The sequence below is a fragment of the Leptonychotes weddellii genome, chromosome 14, assembly GCF_054177405.1.
Source record: "Leptonychotes weddellii isolate Sample4059 chromosome 14, ASM5417740v2, whole genome shotgun sequence".
Taxonomy (NCBI): Eukaryota; Metazoa; Chordata; class Mammalia; order Carnivora; family Phocidae; genus Leptonychotes; species Leptonychotes weddellii.
Window position 1 is genome coordinate 62,053,589 of NC_138382.1, and position 17,028 is coordinate 62,070,616.

General features: G+C 41.9%; 1 protein-coding gene across 2 annotated transcripts in view; it reads left to right on the plus strand.

The window, feature by feature from the left end:
- Positions 1-14,347, plus strand: part of SLC31A1 (solute carrier family 31 member 1) — a 40,169-nt gene extending 25,822 nt beyond the window's left edge. For both annotated transcript variants that reach the window (XM_006735105.3, XM_081803413.1), the window contains 4 exons: positions 6,759-6,916; positions 7,522-7,594; positions 9,701-9,869; positions 10,992-14,347. In XM_006735105.3, the coding sequence (XP_006735168.1) occupies positions 6,824-6,916; positions 7,522-7,594; positions 9,701-9,869; positions 10,992-11,193 (537 nt within the window). In that variant the 5' untranslated portion in view covers positions 6,759-6,823 and the 3' untranslated portion in view covers positions 11,194-14,347. The remainder of the gene's footprint in view (positions 1-6,758; positions 6,917-7,521; positions 7,595-9,700; positions 9,870-10,991) is intronic.
- Positions 14,348-17,028: the final 2,681 nt, after the last annotated feature.

Here is a 17,028-nt window from a genome sequence, read left to right on the forward strand (position 1 = left end):
GGGACTCCAGGATCATGACCTGAGCCGAAGGCAGTCGCTTAACCAACTGAGCCACCCAGGCGCCCTAAGCCCTATTTTATTAATGCATTATATCTCTTTACTTCTTCATCTCCTTTACTGCCTCCCTCCCCAAAGGACAATATAAATGTGGAATTCATAAAGCCATCAAGAGAATTTTAAAGTTCACCTACAGGGACACTTGAAACAGGGCCAGAGCTATTTCTCAGAATATCTGCTGACCCTGCGCAGGTCATCAAAAGGCAGGATTAGTCCAGTTGAACTGGTTGCTTGATCATGAGAACATAGTCCCTAAGCATGAATCCCTGTTTATGGTAGTATACTGTCTGTGACCTTGAATTTTGCCTATCTGTGCCTGCCTAAAGCTTATAAGTCACCAATAAAAGTAATGACTGCAGGGGTGCCTGGGTGGCTCAGATGGTTAAGCGTCTGCCTTCGGCTCAGGTCATGATCCCAGAGTCCTGGGATCGAGCCCCGCATCGGGCTCCCTGCTCGGCGGGAAGCCTGCTTCTCCTTCTCCCACTCCCTCTGCTTGTGTTCACTCTCTCACTGTGTCTCTCTCTGTGAAATAAATAAATAAAATATTTTTTAAAAAAAGTAATGACTGCAGAGAGCAGAAGAGCAACCAGACAGATTTGCCTTTTTTTTTTTTTTAAAGATTTTATTTATTTATCCGACAGAGAGAGACATAACGAGAGAGAGAACACACAAGTGGGGGGGAGTGAGAGAGGGAGAAGCAGGCTTCCCGCAGAGCAGGGAGCCTGACGCGGGGCTCAATCCCAGGACCCTGGGATCATGACCTGAGCCGAAGGCAAACGTTCAAGGACTGAGCTACCCAGGCACCCCCAGATTTGCCTTTGTTTAATGGTTTTACAAATCTAAAAAGGAACCTGACCTTAATCGTTGTAAGAAGAAAAACTTTCTTCCTAATCTTCCTTATCAGGAAACTGTAGGTAGTCTCCAGAAGAATTGTGTAAAGCTCTAGATTTTATCTGTCTGTGCTAGAGAAGAGGGACCACATGGCAGATGTCTGACCACTTCTGTGTAGTCTTTTTGTGGGGGTCTAATCTCCATAGTCCCTATGGATTACCGTTTCTTATCCATCATTGTGCAACACCAGGAAAATAAAAAAGAATTGGACGTTTAGAATAAAGTATTAAAAGTAAGGTCAGTGTTAAGACTCAGGATGGTCATCAGCATTCAGCCTTCTTGCCAATTTCCTAACTTCTGTTCATAAACTCATGTTTATTTTGGTAAAGATGCTAGACTTTGCAAACAATCCAGTCCTCTAGTTAAGCTTTATAGCGTGCCTGTGTTGGGAGGTGGGAGGTGGACAGGAATAGAGGAAACTTCTTTTTTGATGAGCCTCAGAAGTAAGCGGAGAAGGAATTAGACCCTTTAATACAGAGAAGTTTTGGAACCTATTTGTATAAATGCTGCACAATTCTTACTAAGTGAGGGGAAGGGGGGAGAGAGAATGAAATGCAAAGCTACATGGCGTGCACTGTGGAATGTGCCATCTCATTTTCCAGATCTAATAATGTTCAGGGCGAGAGAAACAACTTGACATGTAGCCGACTGAAGTACCCAACTGAAGATGAGATAAATTATTCCCTAGGAACTGAAGAGTGTAAAGCCTTCCTGAGAAATCAACTTCTTAGCTATTCTATGTGAACTAAATTCCATAGAAACTCAAGCTTGAGGGGCGCCTGGGTGGCTCAGTCATTAAGGGTCTGCGCCTTCGGCTCAGGTCATGATCCCAGGGTCCTGGGATCGAGCCCCGCCTCGGGCTCCCTGCTCCACGGGAAGCCTGCTCCTCCCTCTCCCACTCCCCCTGCTTGTGTTCCCTCTCTTGAGTTCTCTCTGTCAAATAAATAAAATAAAATCTTTAAAAAAAAAAAAGACACTTGTGCTTGATTTTTTTTTTTTTTCTGTAGTCAATTCCTAGACTATTTCTCTTGTATTTCCAGGGAGTTTCCTATGCTAGAAGAAGGAGCTATTATGACCTAGAGCTGTCCTGTGAGTGTCGATAGCCACTTTGTGGTCTCGGAGACAGGATAAGTGGAAAGGGCCCTGAAAATGGTCTTGGCTTGAAGACTTTGTGGGAGAGAAGCAAACAGCTAATATTTTGATTACGTTTTCTCCCACAGGGTTTATTCATTGGAATTTCCTTATCTAAGGTCTTTTATCCCCTCATATTCCACATAATGATAACACTACCATTTGCCAGGCACTCTGCTAGATGCTTTTTTAGCCTTTTATCTCCTTCATGCTCCCAGCATCCTCCATGATCTACTAGCTCCAGAGAGGGTGAGGGACTTTCCCGGGTTGTACAACTGGAGCACCTTCAAAAGTCCTCGACAGATGTTTTCCAGCTATGTTGTTGAGCTCCTCGCTCCATTCTCCAATATAAAGGTGCTTCTCCAGTATGGGTCCCTCTTAAATTCTGTTAGAGAGAATGAGTTTGCCTGAACTGGCAAAAATGTAAATGAAAATACCATATTCCTAATTTTTCCACCTAGCTCTAAACTCAACTTGGTAACTAAATATTGGGGGTGGATTTTATTGGTAGATTGAAAGTCAGGAATCCTAAGAATTTTTGTTGTTGTTGCTTTTCAGTTTTATCCCTGAGTGATATATTCAGATTTTTTTTGGTTCATATTCTTCTTTATAAATAATTTGTAAATTTGATGAAGTAGAAGGCTAAGGATAAGAAGAGAAGTGAACAGTGGAGGTTTTAAACAAAAACAGGAAGATAAGCCTGGAATTAACATGTGTACATAGTTTGTCCTAAAACCAGAAATCCAGTGAATCAGTAAATATAAAAATTTTGCTGAGGTTCCACCTGTCACTCATCATTACTAACTCATTCACGGGTTCCATTAATTGCAGTTGCTTTACAAATCAGGAAACTTGATTACATAAAAAGTATAGTACAGCTACTTTATAGACCTTGACCCCAGTTCTTAGAGACAATAACGTGGAGCTACGTTAGAGAAAACAGTACTTGGACAGCAGCAAGTGGTTAAAGTTGGCTGTGGAGTCTAGAGAGGCTTGAGTAAAGCAAAGACAAAAGAGCACAGCTCATGGTGGCGCCTGGGTGGCTCAGTCGTTCAGCGTCTGCCTTCGGCTCAGGTCATGATCCCAGGGTCCTGGGATCAAGCCCTGCATCGGGCTCCCTGCTCCGTGGGGAGCCTGCTTCTTCCTCTCCCACTCCCCCTGCTTGTGTTCCCTCTCTCGCTGTGTCTCTCTCTGTCGAATAAACAGAATCTTAAAAAAAAAAAGAGCACAGCTCATGATCAAACCATTTTTTTCAGATTATAAATTGAAACAGCAAATGGTATTGCCATGTCGCTGTTTCTGATTTATTTTCACTTCAATACCCATTTTTATTCTGGAAGAAGCTGAGCTTGGATCTTCTTAGATTAAAGCTATCAAGGGAAGCAGACTAACACTAACCAACTGCCAGATTACCTCCTGTAAGTAGAATTTCTCTTCTAGAGAGAATGAGTTAGGGGTGTTTGATTGCTATAGAAGATCAGTTTTCCAAATACATAGGGCACATCACTGGAAAGTCAAGTAGGAAGAGAAAAGAATATAATTGTTTTTATTTTTATGCTTTAATAATAAGTTGTGTATATATTTCATTTGAGTTTGGCGTATTCCCATGGCATCTTTCCTGGAACAGACTTTTAGTAAGCCTAAGGACTTGCCAGAATTGGTTTGAATATGTGCCTATGGTACATGTTTGCACATTAATCCACCCGATTTGTACCTTCCTATTCATATACTATTGGGCAAGCCTTGCATAGGATTCCATTACAAGAAAACCATTGTCCACTCACAATGAAAAGAAGTAGATTCTATTCCTGCTCTATTTCCTAGTATATTTGAATGTGAAATTTATCCTATAAAGATGACACTTCAGAACAGGTGCATACTTTGAAAGGTGTTCTTAAGATTTGTACAAATGAATTATTGGGCCAGCGATATGTCTGAAGAGATTTGATTACATGCCTCCATTTAGCAGGTTTCTCTAACTGGTAATGAAGTACCTGAACAATTAGGAAACTATAGGTCTTAAAAACTGTCGATGGGGGGTGCCTGGTTAAGCAACTGCCTTTGGCTCAGGTCATGATCCTGGAGTCCCTGGATCGAGTCCCGCATCGGGCTCCCTGCTGAGCAGGGAGTCCTCTTCTCCCTCTGACCCTAACCCCTCTCATGTGCTCTCTCATTCTCTCTCTCTCAAATAAATAAATAAAATCTTAAAAAAAACCCAAAACTGTCAATGGGAAGAATATGTGAAAATTAATCAAGGATATTTAAGGCTACAAATCTTAAGTAATTTGTGGTGCTAAGATCTTGCTTTTTAAACTGCCCTTTACATGTCTTCTTATGCCCAAAATGAAAAATTGCAACTGTTCGGTTTCCCCTTTTAGGTTTTAGCCTTGAGGCTTCTTGGGGAAAGACTCTATGTCTAGTTCATCTCTGTATCTCCCTCAGTCTTTTACACCAGAAGACACTGCAAGTAATCACTGAATTTATGGCGAGGATTCAGGTTGATAATGTGAAATAAAGTTATCCTTATGGTTTTCTTTTGCTATAATCACTTTCCAAACTCTTACTGGAAGAGAACAAATTGTGACTTCTACTTGAGTCTCTTCGTGAGGATGTGTTCTCAGTCTTCCTGGCTGGCAAAAGTCTTTTTATTCTTATTTCGCTGCAATTGCTTAGCTCAAAAACCATAATCTATCATCACTCAGATACCAGGGATCTCTCCATTCTACCATGATTCTTTAACTGAAAACTGCTGCCCACTTAACCATTTTTCCCATCATTGAAATTTTATGGGTGCTGTCGTGTTGATTATTTTTGTGTGTTGTTTTTTATCCTTTGCTATAAAAACTTTATGGACAAGGACCCTATTATATATGTCCTTTATGCCCATGGTATTAATAATGCCAGATTGTCAAGCTCTATAATTATGAAGTAATATAGTGTCTGGCATGAAAGTTATTTATATTCACAGTTGAACTTTGATTATCCCTAACTGATGCTTTGCCTTGATCCTTTGCTGGAAATTCAAGCCTATTTCTTGAGCTTGCTCTCATAGAATCATGAGATGGGAGTTTGAAGAGGGAAAAATAGATGCCTGAATAATTGTGCTTTTAAGTTATACATGCCTCCTTGGATGTATATAGGTTTCCTACCTAAGGTATGCCTTTTCTCCACCTCTTAGTAATGTTGCCATTTTACCCTGTTTGTTGCCTTCATCCCACTAATCATACACCATGAAATTGTTCTGTTTACTCTACTTCCTTGTTTCTCTTTCCATGAGGTACCTTGTTTGTCTTACTTTCTGAATTACTAGCACTTAGCTCAGAGTTTGGCACATAGTAGGAGCTTGATAAATATTGATTGATTGAGTGAGAGGCACACTCAGGCTCATGAACATGAATACCTACTTGGAATTTTTTTTTTTTCTTTTTTAAGTAGACTGTATACCCAGCATGGAGTCCCAACTCAGGGCTTGAACTCACGACCCTGAGATCAAGACCTGAGCTGAGATCAAGAGTCAGAAGCTTAACCAACTAGCCACCCAGGCACCCCCTACTGGGAATTTCTAAAGCACTCTTTCCGCCACAAACTGGAGTCAAGGGACACATAAAGAGAATCCACCAACACCTCTATTTTCAGCTTCCCACTCCCCACCCCCACCCCAGCTACAGGAGTTTTTGCTCCTTGGTTTATGTCCCAGATGGACTTTTGCAGTAAAGCAGTGATGTGGTAGTAAAGACACAAGGCTGAATGTACAGTTGTCTGGACTTAATTTAATATAGAACATTCAATTTATACCTTGTTTTCAGTGTTCTTAGCGCTAATGCTGAGCTAGGATTGAAATTGTATCTTCTGAGCACACTGCTTGCCCAGGGCAGTAATAGACCTTTTCTTCAAGTTTAAATTAGCCGTAGGCTGGTTGTCCTGTATGTGAAAATGTATTCTTAATATCTTGATTGAACACAGGCCATCCAATTAGGTCAATTATTTGAAGCACTTGCATTTTATCTACTGACATTTATGATTAGAAAGCCTTAGAGCAGTTAAATTTCATTAATGGCATCAATTTGTCCACTGTTACAAATTGTCTGTTTCGAAACCTGCAACCCAAAGAAACTATTTTTCTTCTCCTCATCTTAGATTTAAATTTGAACATACATTGAACATATCTATTAAAGGAACTACTTTGCAGAATAAGGCTTAGGTCTCTGAAACCCTAGGTGCAAATCCCTTGTGCCACAATCTCCAGAGGTAATCGTATTGGATGAAATTGCACATAAATAGTTATCAAGAATCAAGATTTTAGGGGCGCCTGGGTGGCTCAGTCGTTAAGCGTCTGCCTTCGGCTCAGGTCATGATCCCGGGATCCTGGGATCGAGTCCCACATCGGGCTCCCTGCTCAGCGGGAAGCCTGCTTCTCCCTCTCCCACTCCCCCTGCTTGTGTTCCTGCTCTCGCTCTCTCTCGCTCTGTCAAATAAATAAATAAAATCTTAAAAAAAAAAAAAGAATCAAGATTTTAGGGGCACCTGGCTGGCTCAGTTGGTAGAACATGTGACTCTTGATCTCGGGGTCATGAGTTCAAGCCCCATGTTGGGCATAGAGCTTACTTAAAAAATGTTTTTCAAAAAGAATCAAGGTTTTATATAGTGAAGTTATTATGTATAATTCTTTTTCTTAAAAGAATCTCCTGCTGACTCAACTTTTCCTGGAAACCTGGACCATTCCCACCATAAGGAGACAAGCCACATGGCTTACAACAGTACAACAGTACCTCATCACCATCATCCAACCACTTCGGCCTCCCACTCCCATGGCGGGGGAATGGGCAACATGATGATGGTGAGTGCTACAGGAGAGGCTACCCTTTTCCACCCACTTGGGTATTAGAAATAATCGAGTCTTAGGTCTGGCAGGTTATTATCTTTAAAGGTCAGTTTACCCAGGAAGAAAAGCGCAGGCAAAGACAAGACAAGTGATTTGCCCAAGATCATGTGGCAGGTTAATTTCAGAGTCACACCAGAACCAGGATTTCTTGGACTCTTCTGTCTTCCTTCCTTTCAGAATTGACCCTTTTCTGAATTAAGTTCTGGTATTCATGCTTTGTATAGAAAAGAAAAAAAGACAGTACACTTACCATGATACGCACTGAGGAATGTATAGAATCGTTGAATTGCTACATTGTGCACCTGAAACTTACATTAACACTGTATGTTGACTATACTGGAATTAAAATTAAAAAGAGAGAGAGAGAAGGTTGGAGGGAAAGCAAGGGAGAGTACTTGTGGAGTGTCTGTGGTAGTAATGAAGGAGAAAGTCTGCCACTTCAATGAATGTCTCTTATTATCCAGATCTGATACTTTTAAATGCTCTCAGCTTCTTTACCTGAAATTCTCATTTAGAATCTTCAATCCTGTCTAACTGACTTGTTTTTGGTTTACTGGCAGCATATGACCTTCTACTTCGGCTTCAAGAATGTGGAGCTATTGTTTTCTGGTTTGGTCATCAATACTGCTGGAGGTGAGTAAGCCACCCTCACCAGGTGGTATTCAGAGGTGACACTCACATGAGAGACAGTGACAAAGAATCTGGAAACCCAGCACCTCTTCCTGCTGTAAGTACTGAATGGTTATGGTTACGATACATAATCATCTTCCTCTTAACTATCTACAAGGTAAGGATACACAATGCTTACTTTGGTCCTATAGGAAACCTCCCTTGAATAACATGTGTATGTTACGGGGCGCCTGGGTGGCTCAGTCGGTTAAGCATCTGACCCTTGATCTCAGCTCAGGTCTTGATCTCAGGGTCGTTGAGTTCAAGCCCCACATTGCGCTCCATGCTGGGTGTGGGGCCTACTTAAACAATAATAACAACTTGCGTGTGTTTTAGAGTTTCTGAAAAATAATTTAGAAACCAGATAGGAGTCTTTCGCAAATCCATTTCCTTTCATCCTTTTCCAGAGTGCTTCCTTATTTGATAAGTTACTGATCCTGGACATAAGGCTATAGTCAAGTTAAAATGACATAAGAAGCATTTTGTAAACAGACCACAAAATAACTCTAGGTGGAGAGCTAATCATCCAGTACAGTCCTTCCATTTTACAGATAAATTAAGTCTCAAATACGGAAATGGTTAGCCCTAAATCACACAGTGTGAGTGTGTCAGAGATTGGACAGGGACCCAGACTTTCTAGAGCTGCCTACTCCAGTGCTGTTTCTAGCGTATCAAACTGGTCTACATCATTCCTGATTCTTCGCATGGCTCATCTTAGTGTCAGTCCTACTTTTGGGGTAACTAATACCCATTTTTGTGTGTCTGTAATGTTGAGTGGGCATGCCTTAAATTCAAATTGCACAAGCTCAGTGGTCAGTTGGACTGCTTTAAGCATCAGGTATATCTTTGGAGCCACAAAAATCAATTTGGGGAAAGAGGGGAGCATTTAATTCCGGTAGTGTGTTAAATCAGCAGTTTGAGTATATTTGTATCATTACCAACACTTCACAGTGTGAAAGACTTAGAACTGAAATGTCTGGGGACGTCTGGGTGGTGCAGTCGGTTAAGCATCCAACTCTTGATTTTGGCTCAGGTCATGATCTCAGGGTCCTAGGCCTGAGCGCTGCACTGGAGTCGGCTTGAGGATTCTCTCCTTCCCCCTGGCTGCTCCCCACTCCTGCTCATGCTCTTTCTCTCCCTCAAATAAAAATAAATCTTAAAAAAAAGAACTGAAATGTCTTTTCAAGAAATAGCACTTTATTTTTTTTAAGTTTTTATTTTTAGTTAGTTAACATAGTGTGTATTAGTTTCCGGTGTATTTAGTGATTTAACATATAGTGATTTAACAATTCCATACATTACCCTGTGCTTATCACAAATGCCCTCCTTAATCCCCATCACCTATTTCACTCATTCCCCCCCCCCCACTCCCCTCCCCTCTGGGAACCATCAGTGTGTTCTCTATAATTAAGAGTGGTTCTTGATTTATCTCTCTAGTTTTTTCCCCTTTGCTCAAGGAAGTAGTCAACACTTTAAAATGTTGTTTTATGGGCACCTGGGTGGCTCAATCGTTAAGCGTCTGCCTTCGGCCCAGGGCATGATCCCAGGGTCCTGGGGTCAAGCCCCACATAGGACTCCCTGCTCAGTGAGGAGCCTGCTTCTCCCTTTCCCTCTGCCTGCCACTCCCCCTACTGTGCTCTCTATCTGTCAAATAAATAAAATCTTTAAAAATACATATATCTATCTATCACCACAGTCACAAAAAATAAAAACAAACAAAAAGGTTGTTTTATTCCCCTTTTGCATATTCTACATTGTGTCATAACAAGCTGATTTATGACACCAGGTAGCCAGACCTGAAGGTGATTGTTGTTCAGATGATTTTTTGTGTCATAATCAGAAAATGAGTATGTTCTCCAGTGGAGGCAATGGTTTTCACTAATTGAAAACCATCTTCACTCTTTTCCCTGTCTGTCTGCCTGCCTGCCTGTGCAAATAGAGAGGTAGCAATATAATGTATTTGGAAATTGAGAGTAGCTCTCTTCTATGTTGTCTCTCTAGCTTGGACAACACACCAGCTAGTGATTTTGCATGTGTGACCGTACCACCATCTTTTCCTTCTCTACTTAGAAATGGCTGGAGCTTTTGTGGCAGTGTTTTTACTAGCAATGTTCTATGAAGGACTCAAGATAGCCCGAGAAAGCCTGCTGCGCAAGTCACAAGTCAGCATCCGCTACAATTCCATGCCCGTCCCAGGACCAAATGGAACCATCCTCATGGAGACACATAAAACTGTTGGGTAAGAAGACTGAACAGATCCAGACAGACGTTCTGGAGAGCTGGATGAGTTAAGCAGCAAAACAGCTATTTTATTAGCAACAGTCCTCTTCTTGAGTTAGTAGTGATTCTAAGGTTGTGAATCATGAGCAGGCCAAAGAAGGAATGATAGGAACCCTTCTGAGCATGAACATTTGTTCTGAATTGTAAGCCTTGGTCACTGTGGAAGAAGGTAAGGAATCTATATTTTAAAATATTTGCCCAAATTGAAAAAGGAAAAAAATATGTTTGCCAAAATAATAATATGCAGATTAAAAGAAATTCAGGTCAGGTATAGAAGAATGACAGAATCCAATTGATTCTTTCCTATAACAAATTGTATGCCCCCAGCTCTATTTTCATTTTGTTTTATAATATAAGATGTACAGATGTCTGTATTCTGTCAATGCAAGTATTTGGATGACTACTGGCTTTCCCACAGATTGGCAAATGCTTTTTGAGATTTTTGAGTTTTAATAGAAATGTAGGTCTTAAACTAGAGTTCAAGGAATCCTATAAATCAATATGCTACTTTCAAGTAACCACAATGTTACTTATTCCCATTGTAACTGATGAGCTTATTAAAGCCCAAACATGTTGTGACTTACCTAAGGTGACAGAACTAGTGAGCGACAGAGGGGCTAGCCAAGGCTCCTGACTCCTGGTTAAGTACTTTGTACTCTACTACCCAACCCTCAATTCTATTTCCATTCTTTAGAATGTGAACGTTGCCAAGGTGGAAGGCCTGAACATGTTTAAATAAGTAGGGGAGGGTTTAGGGCTTCCCTTTTATAGGAGCCAAGGTAGAGTAAGTTAGGGGATTAGTCCTCCTTTGTCTCCTCTCCTCCCAAAGAGGGTTCCTCCTGCTGACATATAACTGTATCTGGCCAATGCTGATTATCCAGGCAGCCCTATCGTGTTTCATTTCCAGGGACCGTAAACAACCTGCATACACACAAGTAGCCATGAGTTGCCGGGATGGCTGTGAAGGAGTGCAGTTCAAGCTGAGCTCCCAACCACAATTGCTCCCCCTTTATCCTGATCTTCAGAGCTGCCTGAACACTCCTAAGGGTCCCTGATGGTTGTGTCCCTGTTTACTCTCCAGGCAACAGATGCTGAGCTTTCCTCACCTCCTGCAAACAGTGCTGCATATCATCCAAGTGGTCATCAGCTACTTCCTCATGCTCATCTTCATGACCTACAACGGCTACCTCTGCATTGCAGTAGCTGCTGGGGCCGGCACTGGATATTTCCTCTTCAGCTGGAAGAAGGCAGTGGTCGTGGACATCACGGAGCATTGCCATTAACATTAAACTCCATGGTGTGGCCTTATCTATTGCAGTAGGAAGCAGTTCAAGACTGAAAGACGTGATTCCTACTCCAACCTTCCCTTCTTGCTCCTTATCTCCTTACACACACACACCCCTGCTCAACAGAGGTTTAGCTCCTTATCTCCTCACACACACACACCCCACCCCACCCTCAACAGAGGTTTAGCCTACAGTCTCTGAGCGAAGTGAGAACCTCCCTGTTTGTTCTAATGAGCTGAGATTCCCTCAGGAGATGTCCTCTCCTCCCCCATCATCCTAGATCCAAATTATATGTTCTTGTCCAAGTCAGGTCGCTTTCTGTTCAATGACTTGATCACTGCTTCCTTTTTTACTCTTCTGTTTTTATTTGGTTAACAGACAGTATGTGAATTTGGTGGGTTTTTCCTGGGCCAGTGATGGAGAGAGACTCACTTCAGCTAGGATTGATGGCAGCTGAGGGAAATTCTCGCCCAACTAAACCCAGAACACAAACTTAACATTGAAAAGTGAGCTCCAGTCTTTGGATGCGAGGAGTATGAAGTACATTGTGCCTTTCAGTGTGATGTGTGGTACCGAAATCTCGGTAGTTTGCAGAAAGGTGGTTTGAGACTAAATATGGGCCTGGAGCTTGCAGAAGTGTGTGTGCATTCTTGGGTGGCTGACTCATCAACTTGTATTCCTACTTAACATTTTGATCAGAATGAACTTGTCAATCAAAAAAAGAAGAGGACAATCAATTTGAGAAAAATAGAAATAGATATTTTAAAATAAAACCATTGATATTTTACTTTCGGTACCTTGGATTGTCACAGCTGAATGAAGCAAAAGAATGTGAATTGTTTTCTTTTGTTATTGTTTTCAGGTGTTGGCCTCTGAACCAGTTTTCAAACTTTAGCCTGCATCAGAATCACCTGGAGGGCTTGTTAAAACAAATGTTAAAACTAGTGTTAAAACACTAGTTTCTGGGCCTCAACCCGGAGCCCCAAAATTGGCATTTCTAACAAGTTCCCAGGTGATGTCCCTGCTGATGGTCAGGGGACCATGCTTTGAGAATCTCTGCTTTAAACTAAGGAGGTGTCACCTGGTGGGGTGAGCTACCTGGTACTGGGCACAGGAATTTGAATTGACAATTGGTAGGTAGTATGTCTAAGCTTAATTCGTGTACTAAATGCTGCTGGTCAATACTTAATCATTCCACAAACATGTATTCATCTCCAGCTGTGTGTACGTGTGCCCAAGGACTGTAGCTAAAGTAACTTTTATCAGTATGTATGAAATCACTAGTCTTTATTTTTAAAGGTCTGTGGTTTCTTGGAAGTAGCTCAAAGATTAAGGAAGACCTTTGATCTGCAGTGTAAAATCAGCCAGTCATGGGTCAGGAGGGCAAAAGCCCAGCCCTCTCTTCGGAGAGGTTTAGGGTATGGTCTGCTGATGACCAGATTTTCCTCAGCCCCCAATATCCATGTCCACACCAAGCAGATCCTCGTTCTCTATGTGACTGTCTTTGTTACTCTTGGGGGTTTCGATAGATCACATGTGGCCAAAACTTCTTTTTCTCAATGAAGAATCATATTGGACTTTTATTCTGTTCAGTTAGTTTACACCACAGCCTGGTCCTCAATCCAGACTACCTGTGTGAAGTGACTCTTCCCATGCTGGTCTGTTAAATCCTGCCCTCCTTGGTGCTAGACTCCAGTCGTGCCTCAGGGCACACGAGAAAACACACAACTCTTCTGTTGGCCTCTGTTGTGGTTTTGAAGTTTGTACTTTCTCTGTGGGTGCCAGTTAAATATTGGAGAGCGAGGAATGTGTACTTCCCTGGCTTTAAACCAAGAGAAGGTTACAAGCTTACTGGATCGAGGGTAAAATCTGAGAACCAACATTTAGAGTTTTGTGCTTTTCTCTCATTCCAACCCCTTGTAGTACTGATCTTTCGCATGAGCGGAGTGAATGACAGGTAGTGACAGAGTCCAAAATGAAGGTGTAAATAGCCAATTATTGTCTCAGTAGCCAAGGAATAATAAAACTGTGAGAAATAAAATAGGACTCAATGTAAAAGTGACCCTGGTGCTCTCTAGAAATCTTGGCCTGAGCTGCTATAAAATACCCTTTCAGAAACAAGACCTTATCAGTAAGGTAAGAAAAATCAAGGCCAGTTAAGGCAAAGTGCTGTGAATTTGAAACTCAGTGGAGAAACATCAGTCTGGGATAGGTCTTCAGGTATTCAAGATAGAGTGTCATGAAAAACCTGAATTCCAGCAATTCTTAGATTAGGTTGCCAAAGGAGGAAGGTAGTGAAGGAGAAAAAATGGAAAGCTTAAATTCCATCTTTCTTGAGCTTTTAGATTGTGATAATGATCTCATTGACTTTCATTTCTGTATCCCTGTTGATCTGGAATTTAGTGCCTGACTTTTGTTCTTTTGGATCCAAATTTCTCTTTTCCTCCTTCCCTGTTCACATCTCTGAGAAGCCGGTATCCCCATTTCTTTGGCCCCCTATTCTGCTTTCCTTTCCCTTTCTTTCAGTCTTTAATCCCATGTATGCAGTTTATGAAATCTCCCTAGCCCTCCTGAGGCAGTGGAGATACCAACCAGAAGTTGTAAAACTTAGTAGAGACCTGATGCACATTTTGAGGAGAAATTGTCCTGTTGGAATTGCTAGAAGGGCTACCTACTGGCACCATCAGCAGAGTTACAGAATCTTAGGTGCTGTCTAAGGAGGAACTTGGAGGAACACGCAGCCCCTCATTGCCTACAAACAGGGAATCCTCTGTGTCCACCAGGGAATTAGAAATTAAGGTTTCTTCACTACTTCTATGGTAGGGCTGTCTGGAATTCTGTTTCAGACTGTGAGGCTCTGGGCTTGGAATCTAGCCACAAGGGGTTTCTTATAAGGAGCTGGAAGGGGAGGGGGCAGGGGTTACACGTTCATGTCATTTCATTTTGATCCTGCTCTCTCCATGTTTCTTTCAGAAGATACATCTAAAGATACAAAGTCTGCATTTGATATAATGCCTTAATCACTGAGTCTACAATTAATGTTGACTGTTTTAGATTGTAAGCTCCTGGAGAGCAGTATTGCTGTAGTAGGAATGTGTTAACAGTGTCATATGTGAAAGAACAAAATAAATACTTTGATTTTGTGATTCTATGCATGTCTTTCTACCCAGAGTGATTATCAGGATAAGTGGTCTCTCCATTGGCCATTACCGTAAGTTTTTAAGATGTCAGTCTTTTAAGTGGCAAGATCCCTTTATAGTTTTCATCTCACTCTCCTCTCCTCTTACTCTACTTAAAATGACAAGCTTGGGACACCTGGGTGGCTCAGTCGGTTGAGCGTCCGACTTTTGGTTTCAGCTCAGGTCATGATCTCAGGGGTCAAGCCTGGTGTGGGGCTCCGTGCTCAGCGGAAAGTCTGCTTGAAGATCTCTCTCCCTCTCCCTCTGCCCCTCCCCCTGCTCACCCTCTTTCTCTTTTAAATAAATCTTAAAAAAATATAAAAATAAAAATAGGGGCGCCTGGGTGGCTTAGTCGTTAAGCGTCTGCCCTCGGCTTAGGTCATGATCCCAGGTCCTGGCATCGAGCCCCACATCGGGCTGCCTGCTCAGCGGGAGCCTGCTTCTCCCTTTCCCACTCATCCCACTTGTGTTCCCTCTCTTGCTGTGTCTTTCTCTGTCAAATAAATATTAAAAAATAAAAATAAAATGACAAGCAGCAGCTTTCTGCCCACAGGTTCTGTCCCTGTGCTTTAATAAAACCACCTTTTTGCACATAAATAAATAAATAAAAATGATAGGGGGTGCCTGGGTGGCTCAGTCGTTAAGCGTCTGCCTTCAGCTCAGGTCATGGTCCCAAGGTCCTGGGATCGAGTCCCGCATTGGGCTCCCTGCTGAGCAGGGAGCCTGCTTCTCCCTCTGCCTGCCGCTCCCCCTGCTTGTTCTCTCTGTCAAATAAATAAATAAAAATCCTTAAAAAAAAGACAAAATTTTAATTTTGTTCTCATTTATAAAGGCAATAACAGTACCATTTCAATTTAGGAGCAATATATATAAAGCACCTAGCACTTAATAGGCAACCAAACCATAGTAACTTTTTGATTATTTTTACTCCAGCTTTCATGAAATTAAAGGTAAGCTCTTCTGGGTGAGTTTAGTATCTCTTCACAAGCACTTGACTATAATCTAGGAATGAACCCTAGGACCTAAGGAATAAGAGAACCAATGCATGTAATTTCAGTTGTGTCTAAAAGGATTTATAGCTGCAATAGGCAATAAAGAAGCTATTAATCTGGTGAATGCCTCATTCTTTATAGATAAAATAGCATAAGATAGATAAAATTTCATGAGAACTGAAACAGCATCCCCTCCCTCCACCCCTGAGAACCCCACCTTCTAGACCCAGCAGGGGGAGACTGGGAAAGCAGTGTAGCAACAGTTTAGAAACTTGGGTTCAGAGATCAGTATGCCTGGTTCAGATCGCAGCTCTACCCCTTAATTAGCTGAGCATTAGTTTCACCTTTTATAAAATTAGTATCTAGTACTCTCCTCATTGGAGTTAAAGATTGAGATAATCTGCGGAAAGCACTCAGTATAGTGCCTCCGAGTGTTGGCTCATCAGGAGGGAAGCAGAAATTCAGGAGGCACAATGTTTTATGCTTTTGTGCCTATTTGTGCTGGGAAGCTAGTGACGGAGCTTAGGCAGAGGCTTGTTTCTCCCGTTTTTTGCCCTTCCATATTGGCCTTTGTAAGCTTCAAGGTGATGTAACTCAGTTTTCCCATCTAGAGCCTGACTTGCTGTGTCTCTAAGACCATTAAAATAACAGAATGGAAGGACCTAGATCAAACTGGAAGAATAAAGGTTTTTTTTTTTTTATTATCTTAATCCCCATACATTACAGAATAAAGGTTTTCTAAGAATGGTTGGAGGAAGAAGAGAAACTATATATCCTCCTTTCCCTGCCTCTCCCACATTCTTTTTATTTTTTTTAAAGATTTTATCCATCTTCGAGAGCGAAGAGAGCACAGGAGCAGGGAGAGGGGCAGAGGGAGGAGAAGCTGACTCCCCAGGACCCCGAGATCATGACCTGAGCCAAAATCAGACACTTAACCGACTGAGCCGTCCAGGCGCCCTTCCTCCACATTCTTAATACCCAGCCTTAAGCTACCCCTAGAAAAATTGGGCAAAATCTTGCTAAGGGATCTCTTCAGAACTGATGACTCCAGAGGTTCCTTCTACCACAGTTGGCAGTTTCCTGTAGTTGAATTAAATGGTAAAAACAACAGGACATGATTTTTTTTACACTTTATTTTTTTAGTAATCTCTACACCCAAAGTGGGCCTCAAACTCATGACCCCGAGATCACGAGTCGCATACTCCTCCAACTGAGCCAGCCAGGCGCCAACATGATTCTCAATCACCCTCTCGACTGGCTCTTAGTGGGAAAAATTCTTAGGCAAGTTGGGAAAGAAAGGAAAACTGGAATGATGGTAATTCTGTTAGGAGCATTCCTATTACTGTGTTTCCCTCCACTGTCTGTCCCCCTCCCCAAATTACACTCAGACTAGCTACAAAGCCATTCTGTAAACAGATTCTGGAAACCCACAGCCACCTTTACACAAAATCATTAGAATCTAATCTCCACCAGGGCAGGGATCTTTGATTTTGTTCACTGATGTTACTAAGTGCCCAGAACAGTATCTGGCACATAACACGAACTCAATAAAATACTTGCTGAATAGATGAGTTGAAAGTCAGTGCCAGGGATCAACTGAAGTGTTCTGTGCTTCAAGTCTCTCAATAAAGGTGGGAAGAATGATGTTACCTCTTGTAGCA